This window comes from Silene latifolia, chromosome 1 (assembly GCF_048544455.1).
Source record: "Silene latifolia isolate original U9 population chromosome 1, ASM4854445v1, whole genome shotgun sequence".
Classification (NCBI taxonomy): Eukaryota; Viridiplantae; Streptophyta; class Magnoliopsida; order Caryophyllales; family Caryophyllaceae; genus Silene; species Silene latifolia.
Window position 1 is genome coordinate 347,993 of NC_133526.1, and position 26,005 is coordinate 373,997.

Genomic DNA, 26,005 nt, shown 5'->3' on the forward strand with positions numbered 1-26,005 from the left:
TTATACCTATGTACGGGTGGTTATCAATAACAGGGTGCGGTTTTACAATAATTTATCCTCATTCGTGGTAAATGGTAGACCTGGATAGGGTCCTATAGGATCAATCCAAGTTCATATCCTTAAATGTCATATGAAATTCATATTAGGTCCCTAAAATTATAATCGACCATAACAAATTTACCACATTATCTAATTCATTTTATAGTAAAGTATTGTTTTCGATTCATTGGTAATTCTTTATATTTTGTGATGTGAATGTTGTGTTTTGGCTTTAAATTTGTTTCAATTTGTTTGTTAAGTTGATGAAAAGAAGGTCAATGAGGACACATGAAGAGGGACTAAGAAGGGATGAAGTCTAGAGGGGAAAAGCTGGTAAAAAATGCAATGATGTCGTGAATTATCGACGTATAACATGACTTTCACATTTAATCCAAAATTAGTCAATAACTCTTTTGGTGAGAATAATACATCAAACAAAATTTAAAAAAAAACAATAAAAAAATAGTAATAATAATAATACAGTGTCTGGAAAGAATAAAAGATAAGGAGTACTTGGTAGATATGTGAAAGACAATCGTAAATGGCTGGAAAGGAAATCGAAAGTAGTACGCAGTTGGATCCATATATTAAGCTAACTTATCGCACTTCCCGATCTGGTTGTCAAGAGAAAGTCGATATATTTTTTGAGCAGCAGCTGGCACCTTGCCTAACTGAAGCATATGAAGGGCTTCAGCTCGGGAAGTGACGTTGAAGGACTCGATCACGGCGTCACAAAATTGGGTGGATTTTATGGCTGTTAGACACCCCAAAGCATCAGATATACTCACATCGGGCGATGAGGGGTCAAACAACCACTGACACGATGGATATAATTCCGCAAAACTTTTCCCCTGGCCATGGCCATGCCCGCACAAGAGGGCAATGATCATGCTAATGCATACCATGCTTATGACTCCCTTCTTCAACCCCATTCTATAATATTGATTCTATTACTCGATATATTGTAGTATCCGTTTGTTGTTGCTTTAGTAATAAAGGATATGAAGAAGATTATTGGTATTTGATGTTTGATGATTCAGCTGTTTATATACTCTACTTTGTCCTGCTTTTTTTTCTTATTATAATGCAATAGATATATACTAATATAACTCGTACAAGATCAGATAACAGCTGCATGCCCCTCCTACCATAAATATAAATATAAATATAAATATAAATATAAATATATACCTCTGTATTTGTTAAGGCTGGAAATTTGCAATGATATCACAATAGAAGTATCATCCATCAACAAGATTTGATATCTTCAACTAACCACTCATGATCATAATTACAGTTGTATTACGTGATTACCACTCATGAGTGATGACATATAATCCTCTAACAAGGTTACTCTCACGCACGCCGCCTATGCCCCGGACTATGTCAATGTTCAGCTGCCATGCCATGCCGGTTTTCAGAACTGTATTATTGGAGAAGACATTATTTAGTTATGTAGCTAGCTAGTTGTCACGGGCTGACTTCTCTTGGCTCCCGTATCGCAAGCCACGTCGGAGTGCGCCACCCATCAACCCGCTGTAATTGTGGTGGTGAACGCCAGCTGACTCAACAGTGACGGAGCTAGGATTTTAGATTAGCGGAGACTAATAAGTAATGTTATAAAAAAAAACTCGAAAAAAAAATCGAAAGATTTTCATTTTTCAGCGGGTACCAACCCCCTAAATCCGCCACCCGCTAACTGACTACTTTGTTCTATGCCATGCCAAGCCGCAAGGCATAGATAGGTTGGGACTAGCTAGGGACTAGGGGTATCCATCCAAAATCATTGTCAATGCAATCACAAGTTGATCCAAGATCTGGTGGACTCCTAAATCTGAACCGATGGCCCGGTCTAGGTTGTATTTTGGGCTAAGTTGTTGATCCAAGTTCTTGATAAAAGAAGAATATTTTAAGCAAAACTACTCGGAAAGAATATTAAGAGTGACTAGTTAGTAATCACTAATCACTCACCCGTGCATGATCAAATACCTATGAAAAACCGCTTTTACGTATAATTGTAAAAGCAATTCTTTTACTTTTTTCATACAGATAATTTTTTGAATTTTTTGTTAAAATAGGCGATTTTGACTAATTATTTAACGAAATGGGCTGAGTTTGAAATTAATTACCCAAAATGGGTCAACGTCATACCCGAAGCTAGGTTTGAATCTAAGTCGCCATCTCGGTCAGCGACCATGCCCAAAGTGTAACCAAACCTTAATCCCCGTGCCCACTTCAAATGGGAAGAAAAGAGTGGATGGGAGGGAGTACTTGTTTAGTGTTATTGTAATTTCATAAGACTTTATTTTTATGCTTTTAGAACTTTAGCTTTATTATTAGTATCTAATAAAGGAAAATAGTATGTTACGTCGTAGTAAAATACAAAAAATAATATTATTTTAAGAGGGACTTTTCTTTTATTATCAAAAGGATATGGATATATCTCGATCAATCCGATCCTGCGATCCTGGATATGATATGGGAATTTCAGATCCTGTAAATATGGATCGGATCTGGATCTTATAAGATCCTATCCAGATCCTACTCATTGTCATCCCTACTCACTATCATCTTCTTGTGACACATTATCAATCATCAACTTCATCAATTTAATAACGCAATTGGTAAATCCCGCACACCCTTTTACTAAATCCCACACACTTCGCCCCTAATATTCCATAACTACCCTTCATCATTAAAAAAAACCCTAAAAAGGGTTATCTCTCTCGCAAACCTAACAATTCATCAACAACTCAACAATCACGGATCGTATTTCGATATACTACATGTAATTTCTCCATTTTATTAACAATTTTATTGATATCGTGTTTGAGTTGATTTAATTAATTTTTTTCAAAGGCTCTTCTACAATTAGGGTATGTATGAATTGGACATATTTGATTAAACAATATGCCGTTAGTTGGCCATATTATTATGTTGATTCAATTGAAATGGCAAACCTTCTTTGACAGATAAACATCATGCGAATTGCAACTTTCTGCAAATATTTGCAAGATGCTATAAATATTAAACTCCTTAGATTTAATTGACAATGGATCAATCGAAGAAGATGGTGTCTTCCCTTATTTTGGACATTGAAGCATTGAAGCATTTGCCAGATTTGGTTGCTGCGATATTCATTGTCGTCGACCACCATCGCCGGAGTACGAGGTTGTCTGTTGGCACAAAGTTCGTCTGTTCGACCGATGTACATGGTGCTCAGGTGATTGGGAAGGGACGAAGGGAGGATGAGACGTTTATTTTTTGGGTTTTTCATTCTTTTTCTCTTGGTAGGTGGGAGAAATGAGAGGGGTACATTCGGAATAAGGGGGAAAAATGTGCGGGATTAAGTAAAATGGTGTGCGGGATTTAGCAAGTCCCTTTAATAAAAGAACTACCAATTTTAATATTCTTATTAGAATGACGTGTCATAAGATAAAGACTACAATGAAACAGGAGTGACGGAACACAAAATTGTTAAGAATTTTCAAATTTACCTCAGCTTCCAACTCAACTAGTTTTACACCCGTGCAAAAAAATGCACGGGTCGTAACAACAGATGTTAAGTGGTTCAATATCGTAATAATATAAATTGTCTATAGAGACGGTATTGAATTTAATCGGGCCTCTTATTTATTATTGTAACCACATATAATGAATTGAGCTTCTTTATTCAAATGTTAAATTCAAATGACGGTATTGAAATTGTAAATATGATATTGTAGATGCCTGATTACTAAATAAATGTTTTTGTCTCATAATAATGCTTTGTAAGACTTCTGGTTTTTTTTTAAGATAAGAAAATTAGTGCTGATACTTTTTTATAATCATTAAAATCTTTACCATGTGTATTTTTTTTTAACATTATAATTATATGAATCTTTTTCAAATTTTGCTAAATTTTGTATATTTCTTAACATTATGAATTATAATTATATGAATGTGCTTTAATTCTTATCGAGACTTGCATTTTTTTTGTATAAGAATGTTATTTGGGTACCTATCAATAAGAAAACCAGTACAAATAATTTGTAATTTTATTCATTTTTTATTTTTTTAATTGTTTTCGTTCAGATGTATTCCTAACATTTTAGGAAAATATATATGTATAATATGTATATGTAATTATATAAAAAAAAGTTAAAACTAAAATTAAAATATCATAAACTCAGTAGTTTGAAAAGGAGTAAGAGAAAAACAAATCAAATGAAATATAGGAGAGATGGTAATTAACTGTGTAGGATGAACATGGGGGGTCCTACCTTAATTTTTTTTCTTTTTAATCTTTAAAACCATGGACCAATAGGAGAGTTTTATTGGCTTCAGCTTTTATAGATAAAGGATTTCATTGTTCAATGTCGTTTTTGATTCCTTTGTAATTCATTTTACTTTTTTAGTTTGTGAAATGTGTTTTGGCTTTTAATTTGTTTCAAATTGTTTGTTAAGTTGATGAAAAGAGGGACTAGATGGAGGGTAGAGGGGAAAAGCTTGGTCAAAATGCAACGATATTATTTCGAGTTCAATCCGGAATATATTTTTTTTTAATAAATAACACTGGGAATGCAAGACATTCATTTCTTTTATAACTCTTTCGTAAGAATAATAAATTAAACAAACATCAGATAAAATTAATAGTAACAATAATAATTAATAATATAATCATCAAGCAAATAAAATAAACAAACCGCAAAATAAAAGATACTTAGTACATATTTATAAGACAATCATAAATGATTAAAAAGGGAATCAAAAGTAGGCAGTCTTATCCATATATTAAGACAATTTATCGCAGGTCTTGAGCTGGGAGTCAAGAGAAGTTATATACAGTTCACGAAGAGAAGCGGGCATATCAATTGATGAAACAATGGTACGAAACTTATTGAGGGCGTCATCTCGGGAAGTGACGTTGAAAGCCTTGGTAACCGCGTCACAAAATTGAATCAGAGAATTTGGTAGTTTCATAGTTCGTAGACACTTTGAAACATCTTCCGCTCCCACTTTGAGTGATAAAGAGGAGCTAACCAACCGCTGACACGATGGATCTAATTCAGCAATACGACCCTCTCCTTGGCCATGCCCATGGCCGAACAAGAGCGCGATGGTCATGCTAATGCATATCATGCTTATTACTCCCTTCGACTCCATTCTATTAATTAATTATATTAATTCTAAGTTTATATGAAGATTTAATTTTAAGGAAAATATATAAACTCTAATGCTTCATTGTTTGTTTATATACTCAAGTTCTACAAGCTAAAGGTTAGACATGGGCACGTTCTTATAAACTTGTAACACTCTGGCCATCATAGGTTAGCTCTTTACCCATACTACACTCATTAATAGTCCGGCCCAACTGCCTTCTACTTTTGCCATTTATTTGAACCTACCATCCATCACCACTTCACCACCTACTTGCATAACTAGCTCGCCACCGCCTCAAGCCCTCGACCACTTAAGAGCACCGCCACTTTAGAGGTCGACCATTAAACGATACTCGTGACTTGGGTTCAATCAAAAGTATTAGAAATTAGTTCCACACAAAAGTAATGCCATCATTCAGGCGTATGGATGACAATATTTGACTAAATACGTTCCACTAGTTAAAAACTCATATCCAAACCCTTTATTAGAAAACCTAAACCAAATCTAATACGGACTCACTCATATGAGTCATATCCAAACCCGATCTAATCAACTTTTTCTTTTTGAAAATTTAAGCTTTATTAGACTTAAAATTTCAATTGTAGCTAATTGATTTTTTTTATATAGTGAACTTAAGTTTTAGATCGAGATTTGTATTATCTTGTGAATCTGGTATGATTTTGAAAAATTATACCGAGTAATGGATTAGGTATGAATTTTAAATTTTTGGATATAAATCTTAAGAAATAAGCCTTAGCCTGGCCCATGAGCGAATTTAATACGATCAGTGATCCAATAACTAAACGGACCAGGTTTTATTGGGGAAGAAACAACGGGCGTGATGTTGTTCCCTTGATGAACTGGAATATTATCCAACTGCCAAAGGCGATGGGTGGCCTAGGGGTGGGTGACTTACAGATTAAAAACGCAAGTATGCTCTTCAAGTGGTGGTGGCGATTTTCTGTGGAACATAAGGCGCTTTGGAAGAGAATTATTTGTTCAATTCATGAACTCAACCCCGAAGGAATGTTTAGAAGCGAACAAAAGGTGACTAAGTTTGGCCTATGGAAGTCGATATGCTCTGTCAGTGATTGGGATACGGACATTGGAAAAGTCACAAAGCAGGGTATCAGGATACAAATTGGAAAAGGTAATACGGTCAGGTTTTGGGAGGATCTTTGGATTGGCAGTGTAACTCTCAAAGAAGGGTTTCCGAGACTTTTTACTGTGTCGACTCAGAAAAATAAGTGTGTGGCTGAAATGGGTACCTGGCAAGGCGATGATTGGGTCTGGCAGCTTCAATGGCGAAGAAGATTTTTTCAATGGGAATTATCACTACTTGACCATTTAAATTTGATGATTGAGGGCTACAAACCTTTAAGAGATAAAAATGATTGCCATATCTGGGCTTTTGACAAGTCAGAATGCTACACGGCTAAAACTTTTGTTGATGCCTTCTATAACTTGAAATACAATGGAGCAGAGCATAAGCCTTGGTTCAGCCATCTTTGGAAAGGACTTGCACCACCAAGGTATGAGATAATTCTTTGGGCAATACTATGGAATAAGGTGAACACTAAGGATAGGATGCTTAAGTGGAAAGAAATGGCTTGGGAGGAGACGATGTGTACTTTTTGTGGTGAAGAATTGGAGACCGCCAAACACCTGTTTTTGCATTGTAGGTATTCTTGGAAGCTATGGACGAGTATTTGTGAGGCTTGGGATATGGCATGGATTTGTCCCGGTGGGATTGATGATACTTTTCTAATATGGTGTGACTCTCACTTTGTCGGGTTTGAGAAACGACTTTGGGACGTATTCTTCATTGCTATAGTTACTATTATTTGGGAATTGCGAAATGAAGCGATTTTCGAGAACAAAACTCCTAACTGGCCGTGTATTGTAGACAAGCTGTTTTTAAGAGTTGGGTTGTGGTGCAAATCGTGGAAAGACGGTTTACCTTATACCTTAGAAGAATGGTTGAACAATTGGAAAATATTTAGAACATGGAAGGAGAAAAGGATAGGGCAAAGGACGACTCCGCGACTTGAGTTTTGATGCGGGCAATTGCTAAGTTTTTTTATTTGTTTTTTTTGTGTTGTTTTTCGTTTTGTAAACTTGTTTGGGACCCTACTCGCTGTAGGTCTCGGGGTTTACCCCGCCTTTTAATAAAAAAAAAAGGTTGTTTAGGCCAATTTATACATGTGTACAAGCAAGATCTTTAAGAAAAAGGTCGCTCAACCTTATGGTTGACTAAATTCTATTTTAAATTTTTAATAACATGGCATGTCGTAATCAAAACCCAACAGATAGTGTGATTATGAACAAAAGTAAACTTGAACTTCTATCCAATCTAACGACTCCAATAAACAAAATGTCATACGAAAGTAATATTTGCATGTTTGTTTAGTTATTTTTACCAAGTCCACCTTCACAATCTATCATAACATGGAACGGTTTAACCAACACCTTCCTATAACTTGCCCTCTCTTTATTATATATAACGGAAAATTCAAGTGATAACCTCATAACCTCTGCAATTCCAAATTTACATTCGCGTCGTGTTATTGTTTCGTGTCAAGATTTGTTATCAGCTAGGTAAGGCGACCGTAATGGGAAACAAGGTGTCACATGGTTCTCAATCGACTCGGAAGGTAATTCTGTTAGACGGGTCGATCGAGGAAATCGACAACCCGTTGACGGTGGCAGAGTTAATGTTAGAGTACCCACAACAAGTGGTTGTTGAGCTAAATTCAGCACAGAAAAAGCCAACACCTTTACCTGCTGATTTCAACTTAGAGGTAAATAAAATTTACCTCATGGTTCCAGTAAAAAGAGGTAAACCAGCTCATTTGTCACCCCAAGAGGCTCACCATATTCTTCTTAGGGCCAACGCGGTGCTTAGGTCTAAAGCGTTGGTGTCTACGTCAAAATTTCTACCATTTTTCGCCAAAATCTGTCCTGCAAGCACCATAGACGAGTCTTATGGCAAGGTTGTGTGTCCTACTAAGAACAGGATTTTGGCGCCTGAGGAAAAAGAAAAGGAAGAATTGGTCGGTTTTGAGAGGCTGGATTATTTGAGCAGAACAGTTTCGGGTAAGGGTTGGAAGCCAAGCTTAAACACCATAGAAGAAAAGAAAAATGAGATGAAAAGGGCTGTTAATTTGGTAATTTTAGCTAATAGAGTCGGTAAGAGACTCGAAAAGAAGGGATTGGTTTGGGGTTAGAATCGAAAAGTGATAACAGATTTGTAATTAAGTACTTCTGTTCCTTTTTTCCTCTGTTTTTTTTACTGTTGCAGTAAGTTTGAATGGAGTTTAGACAAACATTGTATAAAATCTAGAGTCTTTCTGTTGTTGATTGATTGCTATGGCTCTAGAAATTTGTCTACTCGTCGGTATTCCGACTTTTCACAGGAACAGCATGCAGGTTACTAGGTTAGCATTCAAAATCATAACAGCAAATCAGAAATTCAGAACTAGTTGAATCACAATTTCAGTTTATCATTTTCATCAAATCAGAACAAAGATTAACCTACAACGCTTGATGAATCAAGATCGAACACTGGTTCAGAAATTAAAACCGGCAGCTTTGATCTTGGATTTCTTAACAACCTGAACTTTGAGAAGATTGTTATCTGAAGAAATTACCTCAAAAATACAGATATCTCCAACCTGTAAACCATTATGACGCGCAAATTTAATCCATCCTTGACCAAAGATGCTTTTTGAGCCGTGTTTTAAACATTTAACTTCCAATTGCGTTCCATCTGCACCCTCGAGCTTAATGAATTTTGAAACATTGGTACTACTACATCCTAACAATTCTCTAGCAAATGGCATCGGAATATTCTGCATTGTTCCAAACCAGTAAATAAATCATCAAGTTATTATACAACAATAACATTACCCAACGCCTCAGACTCAGACGGTACAACAAATGTACAGTCCACCAAATAATATGAAGACTCACCAAATAAAGGCCTCTGTGAAGACTATAAATGTGTATGGTAACAAGAAAGAAGGAATTTTTCGGAATGGGAATACCAGCAACAGTCACAGCTCTCAGCAGTTCCGTATATGGTCCAAACCAGTCTGGGAGACCTGCATTTTCAATGTAAGCTACTGATCCATTTTTTACTGACACGAACCTTGATAAGTAAAATACCGGTTATGTAAACATAATTTAGAACACAAATTCTCATACAAATTAATCTTTCTTGTACTAGTAGTCTGATTACCGGTGAATGAAGTGCCGTTTGTAGCAACAACTGGTTTAGTTACTTTAGTACCATGATTACTACTCACATCACGCGATTTAACCTCCTCCTCTTCCTCTTCCTCCTCGTCATCACCAACATAATCATCATCATCGTCATCAGTTTCACCATCCAATTCTACAACTTTTGCATCAGAACAGTCATCCGAGTTAACTTTTGCAGCAGAACAATCATCCGAGTCACTTAAAGACGAACCCAAGCATTCAAAATCACTATCATCATAATCATTGTCGTCATCAGCATCCTCTTCCACTTCCAGGCCTAGGTCTTCATGATAAACTTCCTTTTCGTCGAGGGAATTACTTCTTTTGTCAGATTGGTACGAGATTTCGCAAGTAGTTAAATCAAATATATGAACATTAAATTTCATATCCCCATCATATATGAAAACCAAGAAATATCCATATTCAATAGAATATTTATCCACAAACTTATTCCACCCTTTATAAAACCATAGCTTATTATCCTCATTGATTAATCCAACTTCCCATGTTTCACCTGTAGGAACCTCGAGGGTAACATTTGTAATTTTACATAGTTCGTCATGATACGCCTTTGCAAACTTCTCCGGAATCCTCTGTCACAAGCAAAATATATACGATAATAAATAAAACTTGTCACATTCCCTAATGTGGCATGGTAGGGTACTAGGGTTTAATGTACGCAATATTATCTCTATGTACACAATATATTGTATCAAGATGCTACTTTTTCGGATATTAGATTGTATATATATAAAATAAAAGATGTCATAAACCACCATTAAAGTCGAACTTAATTTCAGGAAGACAATCGACGAATAATCGATTCGATAAACACGTAAATAGAAAGATAAAGGAAAAGGGTATTACCAATTTAGTAGATTGTGACAAAGGTGAGAGCATTAACTTGAAGAAAGTACGAGGTTTTGTTGTCACACCACAAGTATTATTATTGAGAATTGTTTCATCTATCGTTCGTCTGCGCTTCATACTTGTCTCTGAAAATTGCAACCAGTATACGGGTAAAATTTACTAGCACTACGCAGTAAATAATTTCTGGTAATTAACTCCTTAGTTTACGGTTGTGGAATATCTTTTGGTTTTCTTAGGCTAGTACTAGTATCTAGCACAATAATTATAAAAGGTAAATAATGACGGAGACGGAGGAAATATTTTTTTGAACAAATGATTATTTTTTTAAGAAACAAGGAATATTTTTCGGCTCCAATGGATTCATTCAATTTTAGTATTTTACTTTGATTTGATTCAAAACTAGTGTAGATCCCCGTGCTACAGCACGGTATTTTTTAGTTTTGTTTTATAAAGAGACATTCTCATTATATTAATTGCATAAATTAATTGTATCTTTAATGTTATAATGTACTAATATAATCTAGTAAGAGATAGAAAATAAAAGTTTATTACCATCAAAATACATTTTAAGTTAAAAGTTATTTTTGTCTTAAACCATTTTTATTTTACTATAAAAATTAACTCTATAATGCTATATCATTGCTTGAAACTAATTTATGACATTAAATTACAATTAAGTGATGTAAAAATGTAAATTCTAATTAAAATGCGTATAAACCTTATAACAATAAGAGGTAAAAACAGTATATCACGCACTTAAAAAGACGATTTACGAATAATTAGACTAATATTTTTTTATTTTTAATTAAAAAAAACATAAAAATTGTTACGTCCTTTAAAATATACACCATATTTAGTGTGTAACCGATGAAGGATAATATAATAAACAGATTTACGTAATTTTAGGATGTAAGTGATGACAATAATTATGTTAAAGACTGCATAAGAAGCATGTTTGCGTAATTTTAGAATGTAACTGATGAAAAATAATATTTATGTAAATGAAAATGATTGCATAATAAATTATGGATTTCATTGAAAAAATCATAAATATGAATTTTAATTAAAAAGATTAGAGTTTAATTATAAGAATATATTAATTGAAAAGATAATAATGTAATGAATTTTTTTTACTTGTTACCTTATTTAGCTAGATGCCTTTTGGAGGGAAACTAAGAGAATTTTTATTCTCTTAGTAGTAGGGGGGATTAAGCAAAAGTGTTCAACACGACTTGTTTGGTTAATCTAGCAAAGCGGTAAAAAAAATCTCTAAAACCATTTAGAAGAGATCTAACCTTGCATGGCCGACTTGTTTGGTTAATCAAGGAATTAAAATCGAAATTTCCTTATAACTTCCAAGGAACTTCTTTGGTTAATCAATGAATCCGAACCTGAATCTGAATCATAAGTTGCAAAGAACTAGACATGCAATTTCTATGTTAAATTTAGGGAAATTTGTTAAAATCCACATAGAAAATTAATTTTGAAGCTATTTCCAAATTCCTGCACCAAATCTTAAGAACCAAAATATTAAAAATTCAATAATTTTCTAATTTCTCTGAAAATACATGCTTTTAAAGAATTGCATTTAAAGTCAAGTGTTTCAATATGAAAATAAACACTCCGACCAGGGGCGGATCTTGACAGAAAGTTGTGACAGACTAGACTTACTCCGACAATCCGATATAGTACAATTACATTACTATAAAACATGAACTTTGGAAGTTCGTCTATCCCTTCCAAGGCTCTTTCCTTAAGTACAATGTCATTCATGCCTCATTGTACAGATAAAAAATGCAAACAGATAGTAACTGTCCTAAGAAGGGTCATTACATGGTACTCATACGACATAATAGCCGCCAGGTTTGAACTGTAACTATATCCAGGCCCCGTAATGCATCATAGTACATTAAAAACTACATGCACACAGCACACTGCTTCAGACCATAACTCCGGCAGCTTTAGTTTAAAAGAACTTAGAGATATGAACTTTGAGCACACAGTTTTTAGCATCAGTTAGCTCGAAAAGACAAACATCCCCGACTTCCAAACAAGCATGTCGCACAAATTGAAGCCACCCTTTTCCAAAGGAGAAGTATGTACGGGATCTACAACACCGCACTAACCAATGCTTTCCATCCCACATCTCAATCTTGATGAGATCCCCAGCTTTACAATTCATATGGCATCGAGCAAAAGCAATAGGAATGCCCTACAACCATGGGTACAGTCAAAATTCTGAATGCCTATAGGGTTTGTACCATTAAATTGATATCTTCCCACAGTTAGTTACTACTCTAGTTTGAAAATGTAAGACTCATGGTTTTAAACTGTGCACTGATATTTCATCAGCACCATTTAGTTCGTCTGAAAGTAAACATGATCGTAGTTTAACGCAGTATGATCCACTCCACATACATGGCGGGATACCTAGACCAGGTCGTGAAGACCTATTGCGTGTTCAAGATTGAAACTGCTCAATTAGTCATTAATACCATGAATTTAACTACATTTGCAGATGTCAACTAGCTTAAGTTGGTAAAGTCATGAGCGGTGGCTCCCTTTATACCCAAAAAAATGAATTTAACTTTATTATGCAAGCAATGATAAATAAATACTTACCAAGAAGCCATTAGTCAAAACATATGACTTCATTAAAGCCACAAAGAAAGGATTTGTCGGTATGGGAAATCCGGAAGCAGCCACAGCTTTCAGTTCTTCCTTACAATTACTCAACCATATAGGAAGTTCAATTCCTGCACAAAGAACAAATAATTAAGACTCGTTTTCCTGTTATCAATCCCATCATACAACGATAAACATGAAATCCAATTGAGCCGACTTACCCAATTGAGAGCCTTCAGTTTCCTTCCTTGTATCAACATCAGTGTCACTCAATTCTTCCAACTTTATCTCAACATCTTTATTAAGCAATTTTACATCAACTTCAGATTTTTCGCGGTCTGCTGATGGCAAATGCGTGTTTTCTTCATCTACATTCATTTGATCATCACCATTGAATTCTTCAGAAAGTTCAGGGATATGATCACCAAGATTAGGTTCACTACTTTGCATTGGAGAACTCGCGTACTTATCACAACTATACGATATCTCACAAGCAGTTGGATCAAATAAATTGACTTTGAAGTTTGAATTTCCAACATAAGTGAACACAATGAAAAATCCAAATCCTATTGAAAAACGGTCCACAAACTGTTCCCACCCATCTCGAAACCATAGCTTACAGTCCTGTTCTACCAATGCTACTTGATGGGTTTCACCTGTGGGAACTGTGAGGTGACAAGCTTCTGAGATTTCGCTCCGATAAGCTCTAGCAAAGGTCTCTGGAAGCCTCTACCAAAACCCAAAACCAAAAAAAAGCAGGAACAAACTATAAATTTGTAATCTTGAAAAAAATATGAGTGACTTGAAACAGCAGCATTGTGCTCCCTCCGTCTCATTCATTTGTTTACCTTTAAAATTCTTTCAGCGGATTAAATTTTAATCAAAGGCAGTGGCAGAGCCAAGATTTGAACTTAGGGGGCGAAAAATTTTAGGAGGGGGGCGAACGACTAATTTAATAAGGTACACTTGAAAAAATTTCGAAAAATTTAACTAAAAACTTTGAAAATTTCATCCGTTAGGATAGCCCCCTAGCTCCACCACTGATCAAAGGTAAACAAATGATTATGACAAAAGGAGTAATTTGGTATGTTGCATCTGCATATCTACAATCAAAAGTAGAAATCACATGAATATATCTAGAAATTCAGCTAGAATAGCGTAAAAATGTGACCGAATATCAATTACCGTGTTATTTTGGAGCGAAACTCTATTAAAACTGAATTGACTAGAATAAAGAGTAAAAATGAACTGAACTGAACAGCTGAACTGAATTGAAATTAAGTCGGTTTATTTTGAATAACTCATTAAAAGCAATCAATCTAGTGACTAATTTTACCTCATTTTTCAGCATACAAAACCAAAGTTAAGCAATAGCAACATATATTATGGAAAATAAATTCCGAGGGAAACAAATAAAGCATCTAAGCATGGAAGTATCAAAAGTACTGATATTTAGTGAAGAAAAAAAAAATTTACCAGATTTTTTAACTGTATTGAGGGAGAGACAATTAGCTTGAAGAAACAACAAGGATTTGGTATTTTAGTCAGAGGATTGCTATTATATTTTCCATGGATTCTTTTACCTGTCTTTACCCTGGGCTTCATTATTTACCTTCAACAAAAATCAAGAAACTCTCATGAAAATAAATACAGTAGTTTCAAATTATTTAATAACCCAATTAAAATCTGGAATTGATTTTAGCTTGATTTGACAGTGTGTGAAATGAGGGGAGAAAAGAGTGTGGTCTTTCACTCATTCATCAGACATTTGAACTCGAGCCAATTACTCATTCAGGACTATGGCCATGTTCTTTTGGACTTAAAGTCACTTAATTTAAGTTCACTTTAGATCCTATAAGTTAAGTTCGATTCGATTCGATTGATTCGAGATCCTATAAGTTGATTCGATTCGAATCCTATAAGTTGATTCGATTCGATTGATTCAGATCTTTTAAGTTCACTTCGATCCTATAAGTTCGATTCGATTCGATTCGATCCTATAAGTTCGATTCGATTCAGATTCTATAAGTTCGGTCGATTCGATCCTATAAGTTCGATTCGATTCGATTCGATCCTATAAGTTCGATTCGATTCGATCGAGTTAGTTTCGATCAAAAAAATGCGCCATGTTCCCATCATTTATTTTTTTTTTAATTTTTTTTTCGCTTCAGATAAAAATCAAACCCTCAAGTCCTCAACCTCATAATCCCCTATTTACTAAATAAATAGGTGTAGATTTAAATTTTACCGCCTAAACATATTTTCTAAAATAAAGTTTAGTTATTTTTAGCATATTTTGTAAGTATGGTGCACTATAATAAACATAATCTTTCACATTTATATATTTATGTCATTTAGCATTTTACATTCTATACAAAATTATCTCTAATTCTTTTTTTTTTTGTTTAAAGAATCATACGAAAAATTCATTGATTTTCTATGATAAAAAGTTGCGGCTAAAAATATATTATCAGTAAAATTTTATAAAATAAAACCATTAATCTCTTAGTAATAGGAAAGACTTTCATTGAAATACTCATTTCATGATTAATACGATTTAGACTTTGATTTTTCAAATCAAAATATAACGATAAGAAACGTAAAAAGAAAAAAAAAAGATTAACTAATTTATATTTCATAAGTATAATATACTTAAAAAAAAAAAAGTAAAACTCTATATATACCATGCATATATTGCATGTGAGCTAAACTAGTTAGAATAAACGTGTTAGCGGGTTTGAGACAGGTTACTAAATTAGACCTTTGTAATTTCTTAAAATGTCTTGTCTGTACCCATATTTTTATACGGGCGAAATAGAGCGGGTTCAATGTGGCATTGCAGGACTAAAATAGCAGGTAACAAATACAATCCTAGAATTTAGTTACTCCATGCACAGGCCCGTTCCTGAGTATTCTGGGGCCCTAGGCAAAATCGTAGATCGGGGTCCCTTTAAAAAAAATTATTACTGCATAATAAAAAAAAACATACAACGTCAATTTTATTAAAATCCATTGTTAACTCGTGGTAGATTATAATCCTAAAAAACGGGTTCTACGAGAATTCTGAGATGCAAAATCTTTGATGATAACATTAACTTCAATGTCTTTCAAAAAGTTCCTTCTCGATTGATAAATTGCAACATCATTCAATCGTTATTGTGACATTGATGACCTCAAGTCGGTTTTGATCAACTTTAACTTCGAAAGACTTTCAGTTGAAGGCACTGTCACTGGAACTGTTAAAAAACTTTTATAAGCAATAGAAGCAACTGTTAAAAAATTCTATAAGCAATAGAAGCATTCGGATAACAATCTGCACTTATAACAAACTAAAGAATTTCAGTCGCTGACATTATATTTGGCAAGGTAGATTGTAGCACTTTCAATTCAGAATAAAGATCATTTAAGTCAACAACGGATACGTATATAAGTAGAGTGAAAAGTAACATAACATTCTCTCAATTCATTTTCATCCAAAGACTTTAACTTACTTGAATCAGATAAAAACCCAAAAATACTTTCAAAAGTCTTTAGTTGCTCAAATCTGCTTTTTAAAGAAAAAATTGCCATATCAACAAAAAAAAAAAAATACTCATGCCTAAATAAATCTTCAGGTGACTCATTGGTTTTGTTCATCGTCTCGATTATTTTCATCAAAATGTCTCTTTCTAATAACACGACGCTTTGTCGAAAGGGTATGTTCTACATCCATATCAAGTGCTATACTTTTAGCAATGTTCATATTAGATGTGAAACCTTCATCTCTAAATATTTCAAAATATGACAACATGCCTTGAACTTGTTCTATGGTGTATCAATTCACATGTACTTAGATTTTAGTTTCTTGCTTACCACATATATAAAAAACAAAATTTCGTACCAGATAGCAATATCAAACAAAAACTGAAAACGCTTCACTTTTCGACTTTGCATCACTACCACAAGAATCGTATAAAACTGACAAAGTCATTCTTATCTGAGAAGCTTGAAATCTAATAGATTTAACATTTTTAATTCGACTCTCCCAATGAGGATTATTAGATAATCATTTCAAAATAAGTTCAGGAACATTAGCAAGTAAAATTTTCCTTCTTTTTGTATAACCAAAAAACAATGTATACAAGCGTTGAACAATTCCAAAAAAATGAAATAGCTCTAGTACAAGAATGTGTCATATAGCTAAGAGCAAGATTCAAACTATGACAAACACATGGCATATATAACGCACTCTGGTTTATTTAAGTAGACGCATTTAAAATATATTTTTTTTTTCTTTTAATATAATTTTTTCTCTTTCCTTATTTCTAATTATACTAATATTATTATAAGCCCTAAACGAATGGGCCCCCTTTCTACCCTGGGCCCTAGGCCACCGCCCCTCCAAACTACCCTCAGAATCGGGCCTGTCCATGCACAATAGGCATGACACACACACATTTAGGCGATCTAGCCAGCCATCTAGGCAGGCACCTTATACTGATTAATGGACGGTCCTCTAGAAATTGCATAGTCCATTATTAATGTTCCTTTTGATATATATGGCTACCCAACAATAGTAGTTGGGCCCATTATTAATTCCTCAAATGTTCCATTTTTCACCACCCGGTTCTCAAGCGGCCCAATGGATTTCTCATAGCAGTTCAGTTCAATTGTTTTTACATTTTAATAGGTGTTTTTTTGTTTAGTTCTAATTTAATCGACCGCTTGCTATTTTAGTTGCATAGATAACTTGTAACTTCAGGCGAAATAGTACTCAATACTTGTTCTCCTTATAAAAAAAAAAAAAAGACGTGCTAAATTCCGCACACTATTTTACTAAATCCTACACAAAATTATTTTGCCCTTCCATTTCTCATACACAACAAAAAAAAACACTCCCCTTCTACTGAGTCTCCTTCCTCTGCCGTTTCAAACAAATCCAATTGAAGAACACATAGCACCTCAAATTAGATTTAAAATCATGATGTACTACTCCGTAAGAAATAACAAACGAGTTCATTAATTAACACAAATTTATTTTAATATAATTAAACCAAAATAATATTACATTTCAATTTAAATAAAAATCACAGGACCAACACTCAAAATCTACGCCATTAACGGAACGACCTCGCCTGTCGCATACTCGCATTACCGAAGGAGGTAGAGTTGAATTCAGCACACGACATCGCCGTTAAAGTTTTAGAGAAGACGGTGTATTTGTGGTTTCGACAAATGAGGTGTGGCTGTTGAAGAGCGACAGATGGGCGAACGGATAGGTAATTGACGTAATTATTATCGTCGGTCTGTAGCCAGAAACGGCCTTTGAAGCGCCAGATGAGGTTAGTCGGTAGGGAGAGGAGAGAGAAAGAGAAAGGTGAGGAAATTAGGTTTCATTTTCTTTATTGGGTAGGTGAAATGAAAGGGACAAAATTGGAATAAGTGGGAAATTTGTGTAGGATTTAGTAAAATGGCGTGCGGATTTAGCAATTACGAAAAAAAAAAAAAAAAAAAAAAAAAAAGACCCTCAAGAGTGTCACGACGCTCGTATACTTGCGAGACTTAATTAGTTTAAAACGTAACAACATTACAACACCACCACCAAATATGAAAAACAGCACACCAGATAAAGAAAACACAGCACAAAAAAAATGGCGTACAATCAGACCGCTTCAATATATGCTGTCTTAAAACCATTACAGCTGCAGCCTGAATGTAATTATGGATAATTGATCAAGGCTTAACCCCGAAGTTGGCACAACGGGTGGAGTCGATGCTGAGACTGCGAACCGAGTTTACCACATTTACCAGCAATGTCACATTTACCACTAGATTTACAATTACCGATGACATTGTTGAACTTGGTTCGAGCATCCTGGGCATCTTTGGGGTTGTACTTATTAATTATGCCGTCACATAACTGATTAGCCGTAAATGTGATACTATTGGTCTGAACCGAGTTTATTAGGTGACGACAACATGGTGGGATTACGGAATGCTTTACTTTTGTAATTGACTTTACAACAAGTGGATCGAGGCATTCCGTGAACGTGCGTTGGAGAGGCAACTCCGCGCATGCCGTGCTACTAAAGTTTAACAAACCATAAATTTTGGAGCAGGTAGTTATTCTTCGAGAGAAGAAGTTATCGAATTTTTGCTCCGCCGTTTCTCTGAACTTGATCTTGTACCTCTTAATCAAGGCGTTACATAGTTGATCCGACGCCATTTGGGAATTGGACTTGGCTGTAGAAGTTAAGTAATCACAACAGTTGCTGTGATCTCCGTCCCTGGTATTCGAGATGTACGCTGATGATGTCGGATCACGTGGATTTATCGGTCCTGTATTATACCTAACGTCGATGATACGTTGACAAGCAGCAAAATCGTCTGATTGTGCTGCCACCTCAGATCCAACCAACATGGATAATACCACCACACTTAATACGTATATCAGTATAGTAGTAATACCGACATGCCTCATGCTTGCTCACGAGTTCTAGCCTAGGATCGTCTTAAGCGGGATTTATTAAGCTTAGTTTGTGAATGTGTTTGTGTTGTTTTTGGATACAATGTTGCTCCACTTATATAGCTTCTACAGCATCTTAACGTGATTAGCACTACTTTTTGGTTAATTATTAATTATTAAACAAAAAATGAGGTTAATTAGTCTGTAACACGTTCGATCGATGATAACACAGACCCACTACTAATTAGCTTCTACTGGTCGGCAATTATATTTTTTTTTTTTTGAAGGATGGTCGGCAATTATATGCAGGCTTGAACAAATCAAGCCCTTTACCAAGACTCTTTGCAAGTCTGTAATGAATATATACCGAGTATTTTGTAATCGACTAGCTCCTCTCCCTACATGGGGAAGGGGATATGACCAGGTAAGGGGACGTCGGATGCATGCAGTCCAATTTCCCTTTAGTCAATTATATATCTGAACACCCCATAATATAATTGAATCTATAAAATCCTGAATCTTCTAAACCCATAAACCGATTTACCAAATTTTAATCCTAGACATCTTAATTAATTAGTGCATGGCCTTGCCCGTCAGGCCATGAGAATGTAAAAACCTTTATTTACTGTTGCACAAAAAAAAAAAAAAAAAAAAAAAAAAAAAAAACTTACCAAATTTTACAGGAACAACATTCAGGTTAATTAGCATTCAAAATCATAACTAGAATCACAATATCAGTTGAGCATTTTCACTAAATCAGAACAAAGATTAACCTACTACTTGACATGATGAATCGAGAAAAGCGAACAAGTACAGGGCCTTAATTACAAGATCTAACACTGCTTTTATAACAATTAATAAAACTGTTTTTTACAAGCTAAGGCACCTCAACTTTCTAATACTCATACAAACTTACTACTCCAATTTAAAAAAACAAAAGGAGTACGTAAACTCGGAACCATCCTATATAACGACCCTACTTCACCCTTGTTGTGCTGCTTCTGCTTCTGCTTGGACGGTTTTACAATTTCTAACGTAGCGGAACCTTGTTGAACGATATTTCCGTCACTTGTAGTAGACAATGACAGGAGCTCGGATAGACAAACACTGACGACAGTACCAACATGCTTGTCCGGAAATGGAAAGAACAACAACTTGCGACGACTGAATATCTGAATCTGTAGATAATCAGATTCCATATCCACGCCATTGAGACGCTTAAGTTTAAACGTGGCGTTTCCTCTAGCATCAAACTCCGTCCTATGCGTCTCAAATTTCGAACAACGCTCATTATGAAAGAGTGTTATAATCATGTAATATCCCTTCACCTTGTTTTTTGGTGAAATCTTGCAGTTTACCGTAAGTACTTGTGTTGTAGGATCCATTATTATTACTTTTAGTTTTAATTTTAGGATGCAATGAACGAAATAGAAGTAGTTCCTTAAGGTTGGATAGATAAGGGATATATAAGGGCAGAGCTGAAGATTTAAGGAAATTCAACTTACCATAAAAAGGATATTTATACGCGTTGATATACCATGGTGTTTCCTTAAAATATTTAAGGAAATTCAATGCTCATTTACGTTACTCGTATTAGTTAATTTGTATATATATATATATTTTTTTTTTTTTTTTGACAAGGGTGAAGTAGTGTTTTACATTCCAGTATCACGGTTCGCCAAACCGTGATGATAAACTACAACGTAAAACAAAACATAATAAAACATAGGACTATAGATATCGACTAAAGAACTGCGATCGTTGAGAAAACTGCATCGGGTATCAGGAACATAATGATAGGGGGCAGTAGAAAGAGTCTGAGCATCTTCAGCCAAATCGTCAGCAAAACTAACATCACCCACAGGCCATTGAACCGATCGAAAAATCATGAGACGAGCACAAGGTGCACTTACGCCACAAGAGCGTAGAAATTTGTAGGTGAAAACAAGCCACGAAGTCCTGTCTTCGGTGGAGATCGCTCTCCTACACCACAGTGAATGTTCACAACAGACAACGAACCAACAGCCACGGACAGCGAGCCAACCGACGAAAAAGAAAAGAGGGAGCCCCATAACTAATCCCCTAGCCATGAGCACCCAAGAAGGACATTCTCGAGAGGAAACAACAAAACCCAGATAGACAGCCGTCACCACAGACAACCTAAGGATAGTAATACCTAAAGTAAAACAAGTCCCATATGACGGGATTATTCTGAGAAACTGGAAAAACAGGAAATTGAAACAAAGCCACATTATGTTTGAGGAGAACCACCGCTTCCGACTAATCCAACCAACATCACAGACCACCCATCCCACACAATCAAACACACCACTTCCATAATGCTTAATACAACAATACCAAAAAATCAAACACCAAACACTACAAAAAGAATTAAAACAGTATCGATTTTGGCGATCAAATCGATCGCCAAAATCAATTTGGCGATCAAATCGCCGCTAAACGCTCCGCGACCTTAGTCGCCTTTTCTAGCTTTGGCGACCAAAGTCGGTCGCCAAATTTGGCGATCGCCAAATCAGTCGCCAAATACCAAAAATGGCGACTGATTGGGTAGTCGCCAAATTGGCGATCGATTAAAGGTAGTCGCCAATTTGGCGATCAATAGCGCGCCACATGCCAACTCGCGCCTTTTTTGGGTGACGTGCTGCTTGGTCGACCAAATTTGGCGATCGAATTGGATTTAGCGATCGCTATTCACGCCATTTTGGCGACTACCTTTAATCGGTCGCCAATTTGACGATCAATTTGCGATCGCCAAATCACAAATCGATCGCCAAAACCACCGTATGTTTTGGTGGTTTTTTTCGCTTTCATTGCTAGCCAAAAATTTACAACCTGCATACAAACCGATGTTCCACAACACCATACATCCCATTTCAACACACACAACACCATACATTTCAACCCAACACCTCCCAATTTCTCAAACTTCATTTCATATATTGAAAATGAAAGTTTTACAAGCTAAGCTATTCTAAATGTTCAAGTCTAAATGTTCAAGTCTTACAAGCTAAGCTAACCTCCCAATCATCTTACTTGAAGCCAACACCGCTCCACTCCCCCATGTGGACCATGCGGATCATTTGGATCGTAGTTGGGTCCAGGTCCGAGGTTACAACCTTGCCACCAAGTCTCAAACATTGCCATTCTTTCCTTCATTTGGCGCAATTCTTCATCACGTTTGGCATCACGTTCACCACGCTCTCTTATTTGACCTTGAAGTTGACTAATAATTCCCGGTTGATACGTGTTGTTGGGAATTGTTGAAGTCGATCTCCTACGCGTTTTCTCATAGAAAGCCGGTGTTGAACTTCCGGTACCATACACGTGCCCTTTCTTGAAGCCATCCACCAACTTATACCATATGTCATTATCCTGGAGTTTCGGATTGGCGGCTTTTTCTTGTTCAAATGCTTCCTACAATATTAAACAAATGGTTGTAAGTTAATATGGTAACCACCTTATATACGACATTTTAAAAGAGAGTAAATTAACAAAAATTAAGTGTTACTAAACTTACATATAATTGCTTGTCTTTTGGCTTAGTCCAAGTTCTAACCCCTTTGTGGTCAACCCTGGAATGCGTGTCCGTAAAACAGCCTTACCGCCGCAATCGGGCCGTGACTTCTTCTTTCCTCTCTGAATGAAAAAAAACATACATGTTAGAAAATCAACAAAAAATCTAACATAAAATAAACATGTTGCATTGAAAACAAAAAAAAAGTGTCAAATAATAGACAAACTTACCCCCAACATACGATTCCAGAACGATCGTGAACCCGCGTAATGAGTAGGCTCGTTCACGGCGTCTTCTTTTCCTCCTCTTTTGTTGAGGGATGCTTGCTTAGACTTCTTCCGAAAAGCGGAGTTTTGGTATGCTTTATTAAGCCTTCATACTTGTCACCTGCAATTACACATATGAAATCATAACTAATAAGTTACTGATATTATTTATAATATAAGAGAGTATATACTAATTAATACAAATAACAAAACAAGTTAATTAAATACCTTTCATGTGGTCTGGTTCCTTTGGGCGCCTAACTACCTTCCAAATCACGTCCCGATATCGTCGAGTACCGACTTCCTCGTACCTGATACGGACATTCCGTTCTTGAGACGGTGACCAAGCATATGCTTGCTACAAAAAAAAAGCGACAAAATTTCATATTAGTATTTATAAAAGTATAACCTTGGTTATTAAAACAAAGAAATACGGAAAATATATACCCGAAAGTTATTGAACCACGCATCTCTTTGTGCAGGAGAAGCTTGTGTCCACGATGTAGGAATTGGACCCACGAAATTAGTCTTCGTGCTTTTCGTGACACCTCGTACCACGCAATCGTCCATAAACCAGCATTTATTTTGAACATGTAAAATTACAAACAATTATTATTTAAAAAAAAAAAATAAAAATAAAATAAAATAGTAGACTAATAAAGAATAAAACTTACCATAATCCCGCCGGCTCAAGAATCATCTTATGATCCGAAGTGTACCGTATCGGCACCCGTGGTGTCTCGTCGGTAGCGTCAGCCTCCTCACCGTCACCGTCACCGTCTGCCGCATCGGATCCTCCCGCACAAACTCCTCCTCCCGCTCCGGACGCGATCTGTCCTCCTCCCCGAGCCGCCTCCACGCTTCCTACCTCGACCTGCTCCACCATCTCAGAATACAAATAAAAATTAACACAAATAATGATAAATGAAAATTATACAGACTTCTAAATTTTAATAATTTACTCTTGAGGAATACAAAATTATACCAATTTAATCATCTTCATCTTCAAACCCCTCGTCCTCATCCTCATCCTCTTCCTCATCGTCATCATCGTCATCATCATCATCATAATCATCTTCATCTCCAAACCCCTCGTCCTTCCTCCTTTTCTCCTCCTCCCTTCTCCTCCTCACCTCATCTTCCCCCCTCCTCTCCTCCTCTTCTTCCCTTCTCTCCTCCTCCTCCTCCGCCTCATCCTCCCCCTAGCCTCTCTTCCACATCATAAAATTCTTCCTCTTCCATGTCTTCACCATCTTTATTCTCATGTTCATAGTTGATTTCATCGGGTGGAGACAAAAGCGTTTCATTTGAAACGTTTTCTTCTTGGAAAAAAGTTGTATCAACTTGTGACCGTGCCTTTGTCTTAAAGATTGCACACCACGCATTTTGATTTCTATCATTTGTTGTGCTTGGATAAGTAGCAAAATACACTTGATGAGCCTGATGTGCAAGTATAAATGGATCATACTTAGAGTATGTTCTAGTACGATTCACTTCTACAAGCTTGTATTGTTCATGTACTCATTCCAAATTACAGAATTATCCTTCCAATCAACCTTGAATAAGACAGTTTTATAAGCTCGGTCACGTCCACTATAACTAATTTCAAAGATATCTTCAACTATACCATAGTATTCGTTGTCATCAAGAGAAGAAATAGTAACCCCCAATTGCACCTAGCCTTACCTTTACCGTGGTTGAATGTTTGAAAATTAAACCCATTAACCGAGTATCGATTCCACGTTCTTACCATTTTTAAAGGACCAAAAGCCAAACTTCTTATCAAATCATCTTGAATATTCAACTCAATTACATGTTTCTAAAACCATGATGGAAATTGGTCCTCATGTTTGTCCCAAACATCATCCTTACTTATATTAGGATTCCTCTGAATGAAATCATTAACAAACGTGTTTTCGTATGGCTCCAAGAGGTCACAATTAGATAGCACGTAAAGGTGGGCACGATTATACTCTTTATCATCCAAATATCGTGTTTGCCCCTTTGATGAACACCCTTCATCATCTTGAGTTTGAAAAAATTCGGGTAAACTTCCGTCTACTTCATCCGGTTTCTCAACATTCAAGTTTTTTGCTTTGGTTTCTATATGTTTTTCAAAGTAAAGAGAACAAAAGTTTGCAATCTCTTCCGTTAAATAAGCATTGCATATAGAACCTTCCACCCTAGCTTTATTACCAATTTTTTTCTTCAAATGATTAAGAAACCTATAAAAGTTAATGATGAGTTTTATTAATAATAAAGTTAACATATAATAAATAGATTAGTTATTATTATTAATTTTAATTTAAAAGTAGCTAGATTATCTTAATTACCTTTCAAATGGATACATCCACCTATATTGGACGGGTCCCCCAACTTTGGCTTCATATGGCAAATGAACCGGTAGATGCTCCATGGAGTTAAAAAATGCAGGAGGAAAGATCATTTCAAGCTTACACAATATCTGTGGTATTTGCTCTTCCGCATTTAATCATGTCATCAACACATATTGAAGAGGCACATAAATCTCGGAAGAATTGACTAATCTCAACAACTGCATTCCAAACGTTTGTCGGCACGAGGTGTTTCAAAGCAACGGGTAATAATCGCTCCATGAATACATGACAATCATGACTTTTCAAGCCTTGCAACTTCAGCTTCTTAAAATCTGATGCATACCCATCAGGAAACTTCAAATTTTGTAACCACTCACACAATACTTTTCTCTTAGCTTTGTCGAGAGTGAAAATGGATGTTGGCTTAGACCCGTCGCCGCGAATGTGTAATTTGGGACGATGACAAAATTTCTGCAAATCTTTT

The 26,005-nt window shown here is 35.6% G+C and overlaps 3 protein-coding genes across 4 annotated transcripts; 1 reads left to right on the forward strand and 2 right to left on the reverse strand.

Moving 5' to 3' along the window:
• Window positions 1–7,711: 7,711 nt before the first annotated feature.
• On the forward strand, window positions 7,712–8,491 carry LOC141649293 (uncharacterized). The gene has a single exon (XM_074458114.1). The coding sequence runs from the start codon at window positions 7,794–7,796 to the stop codon at window positions 8,406–8,408; it is 615 nt and encodes a 204-aa protein (XP_074314215.1). The 5' UTR covers window positions 7,712–7,793; the 3' UTR covers window positions 8,409–8,491.
• Window positions 8,492–8,635: 144 nt separating this feature from the next.
• LOC141591486 (B3 domain-containing transcription factor VRN1-like) lies at window positions 8,636–11,743 on the reverse strand. Its single transcript, XM_074411839.1, has 5 exons — window positions 11,610–11,743; window positions 10,312–10,439; window positions 9,422–10,037; window positions 9,154–9,284; window positions 8,636–9,032 (listed from the first exon to the last, which is right to left on the reverse strand). Exons 1-5 carry the CDS (start codon window positions 11,614–11,616, stop codon window positions 8,751–8,753), a joined length of 1,164 nt encoding a protein of 387 aa, XP_074267940.1. The 5' UTR covers window positions 11,617–11,743; the 3' UTR covers window positions 8,636–8,750.
• Window positions 11,744–11,956: 213 nt separating this feature from the next.
• On the reverse strand, window positions 11,957–14,677 carry LOC141591494 (B3 domain-containing transcription factor VRN1-like). Of its 2 annotated transcripts, XR_012520916.1 has the most exons (5): window positions 14,416–14,677; window positions 13,161–13,668; window positions 12,937–13,070; window positions 12,076–12,526; window positions 11,957–12,016 (listed from the first exon to the last, which is right to left on the reverse strand). XR_012520916.1 is itself a non-coding variant. In XM_074411850.1 (4 exons), the coding sequence occupies exons 1-4, from the start codon at window positions 14,542–14,544 to the stop codon at window positions 12,281–12,283; spliced, it is 1,017 nt and encodes a 338-aa protein (XP_074267951.1). In that variant the 5' UTR covers window positions 14,545–14,677; the 3' UTR covers window positions 11,957–12,280. The 2 variants fall into 2 exon arrangements, 1 of the variants encoding a protein (XP_074267951.1); XM_074411850.1 differs by having other exon boundaries at window positions 11,957–12,526.
• Window positions 14,678–26,005: the final 11,328 nt, after the last annotated feature.

Bases quoted from the DNA above. Each gene is read 5' to 3' on its own strand.
- LOC141649293 (XM_074458114.1), top strand. From the start codon at position 7,794: ATGGGAAACAAGGTGTCACATGGTTCTCAATCGACTCGGAAGGTAATT.
- LOC141591486 (XM_074411839.1), bottom strand. The intron at 9,285-9,421 runs GTAATCAGACTA...TTGAAAATGCAG, and splicing joins AAACGGCACTTCATTCACCG to GTCTCCCAGACTGGTTTGGA. The intron at 9,033-9,153 runs GTGAGTCTTCAT...GGAACAATGCAG, and splicing joins TTCACAGAGGCCTTTATTTG to AATATTCCGATGCCATTTGC.
- LOC141591494 (XM_074411850.1), bottom strand. From the start codon at position 14,544: ATGAAGCCCAGGGTAAAGACAGGTAAAAGAATCCATGGAAAATATAAT. The intron at 13,071-13,160 runs GTAAGTCGGCTC...TTCTTTGTGCAG, and splicing joins AACTGAAGGCTCTCAATTGG to GAATTGAACTTCCTATATGG. The intron at 12,527-12,936 runs GTAAGTATTTAT...CCATGGTTGTAG, and splicing joins TTTTGACTAATGGCTTCTTG to GGCATTCCTATTGCTTTTGC.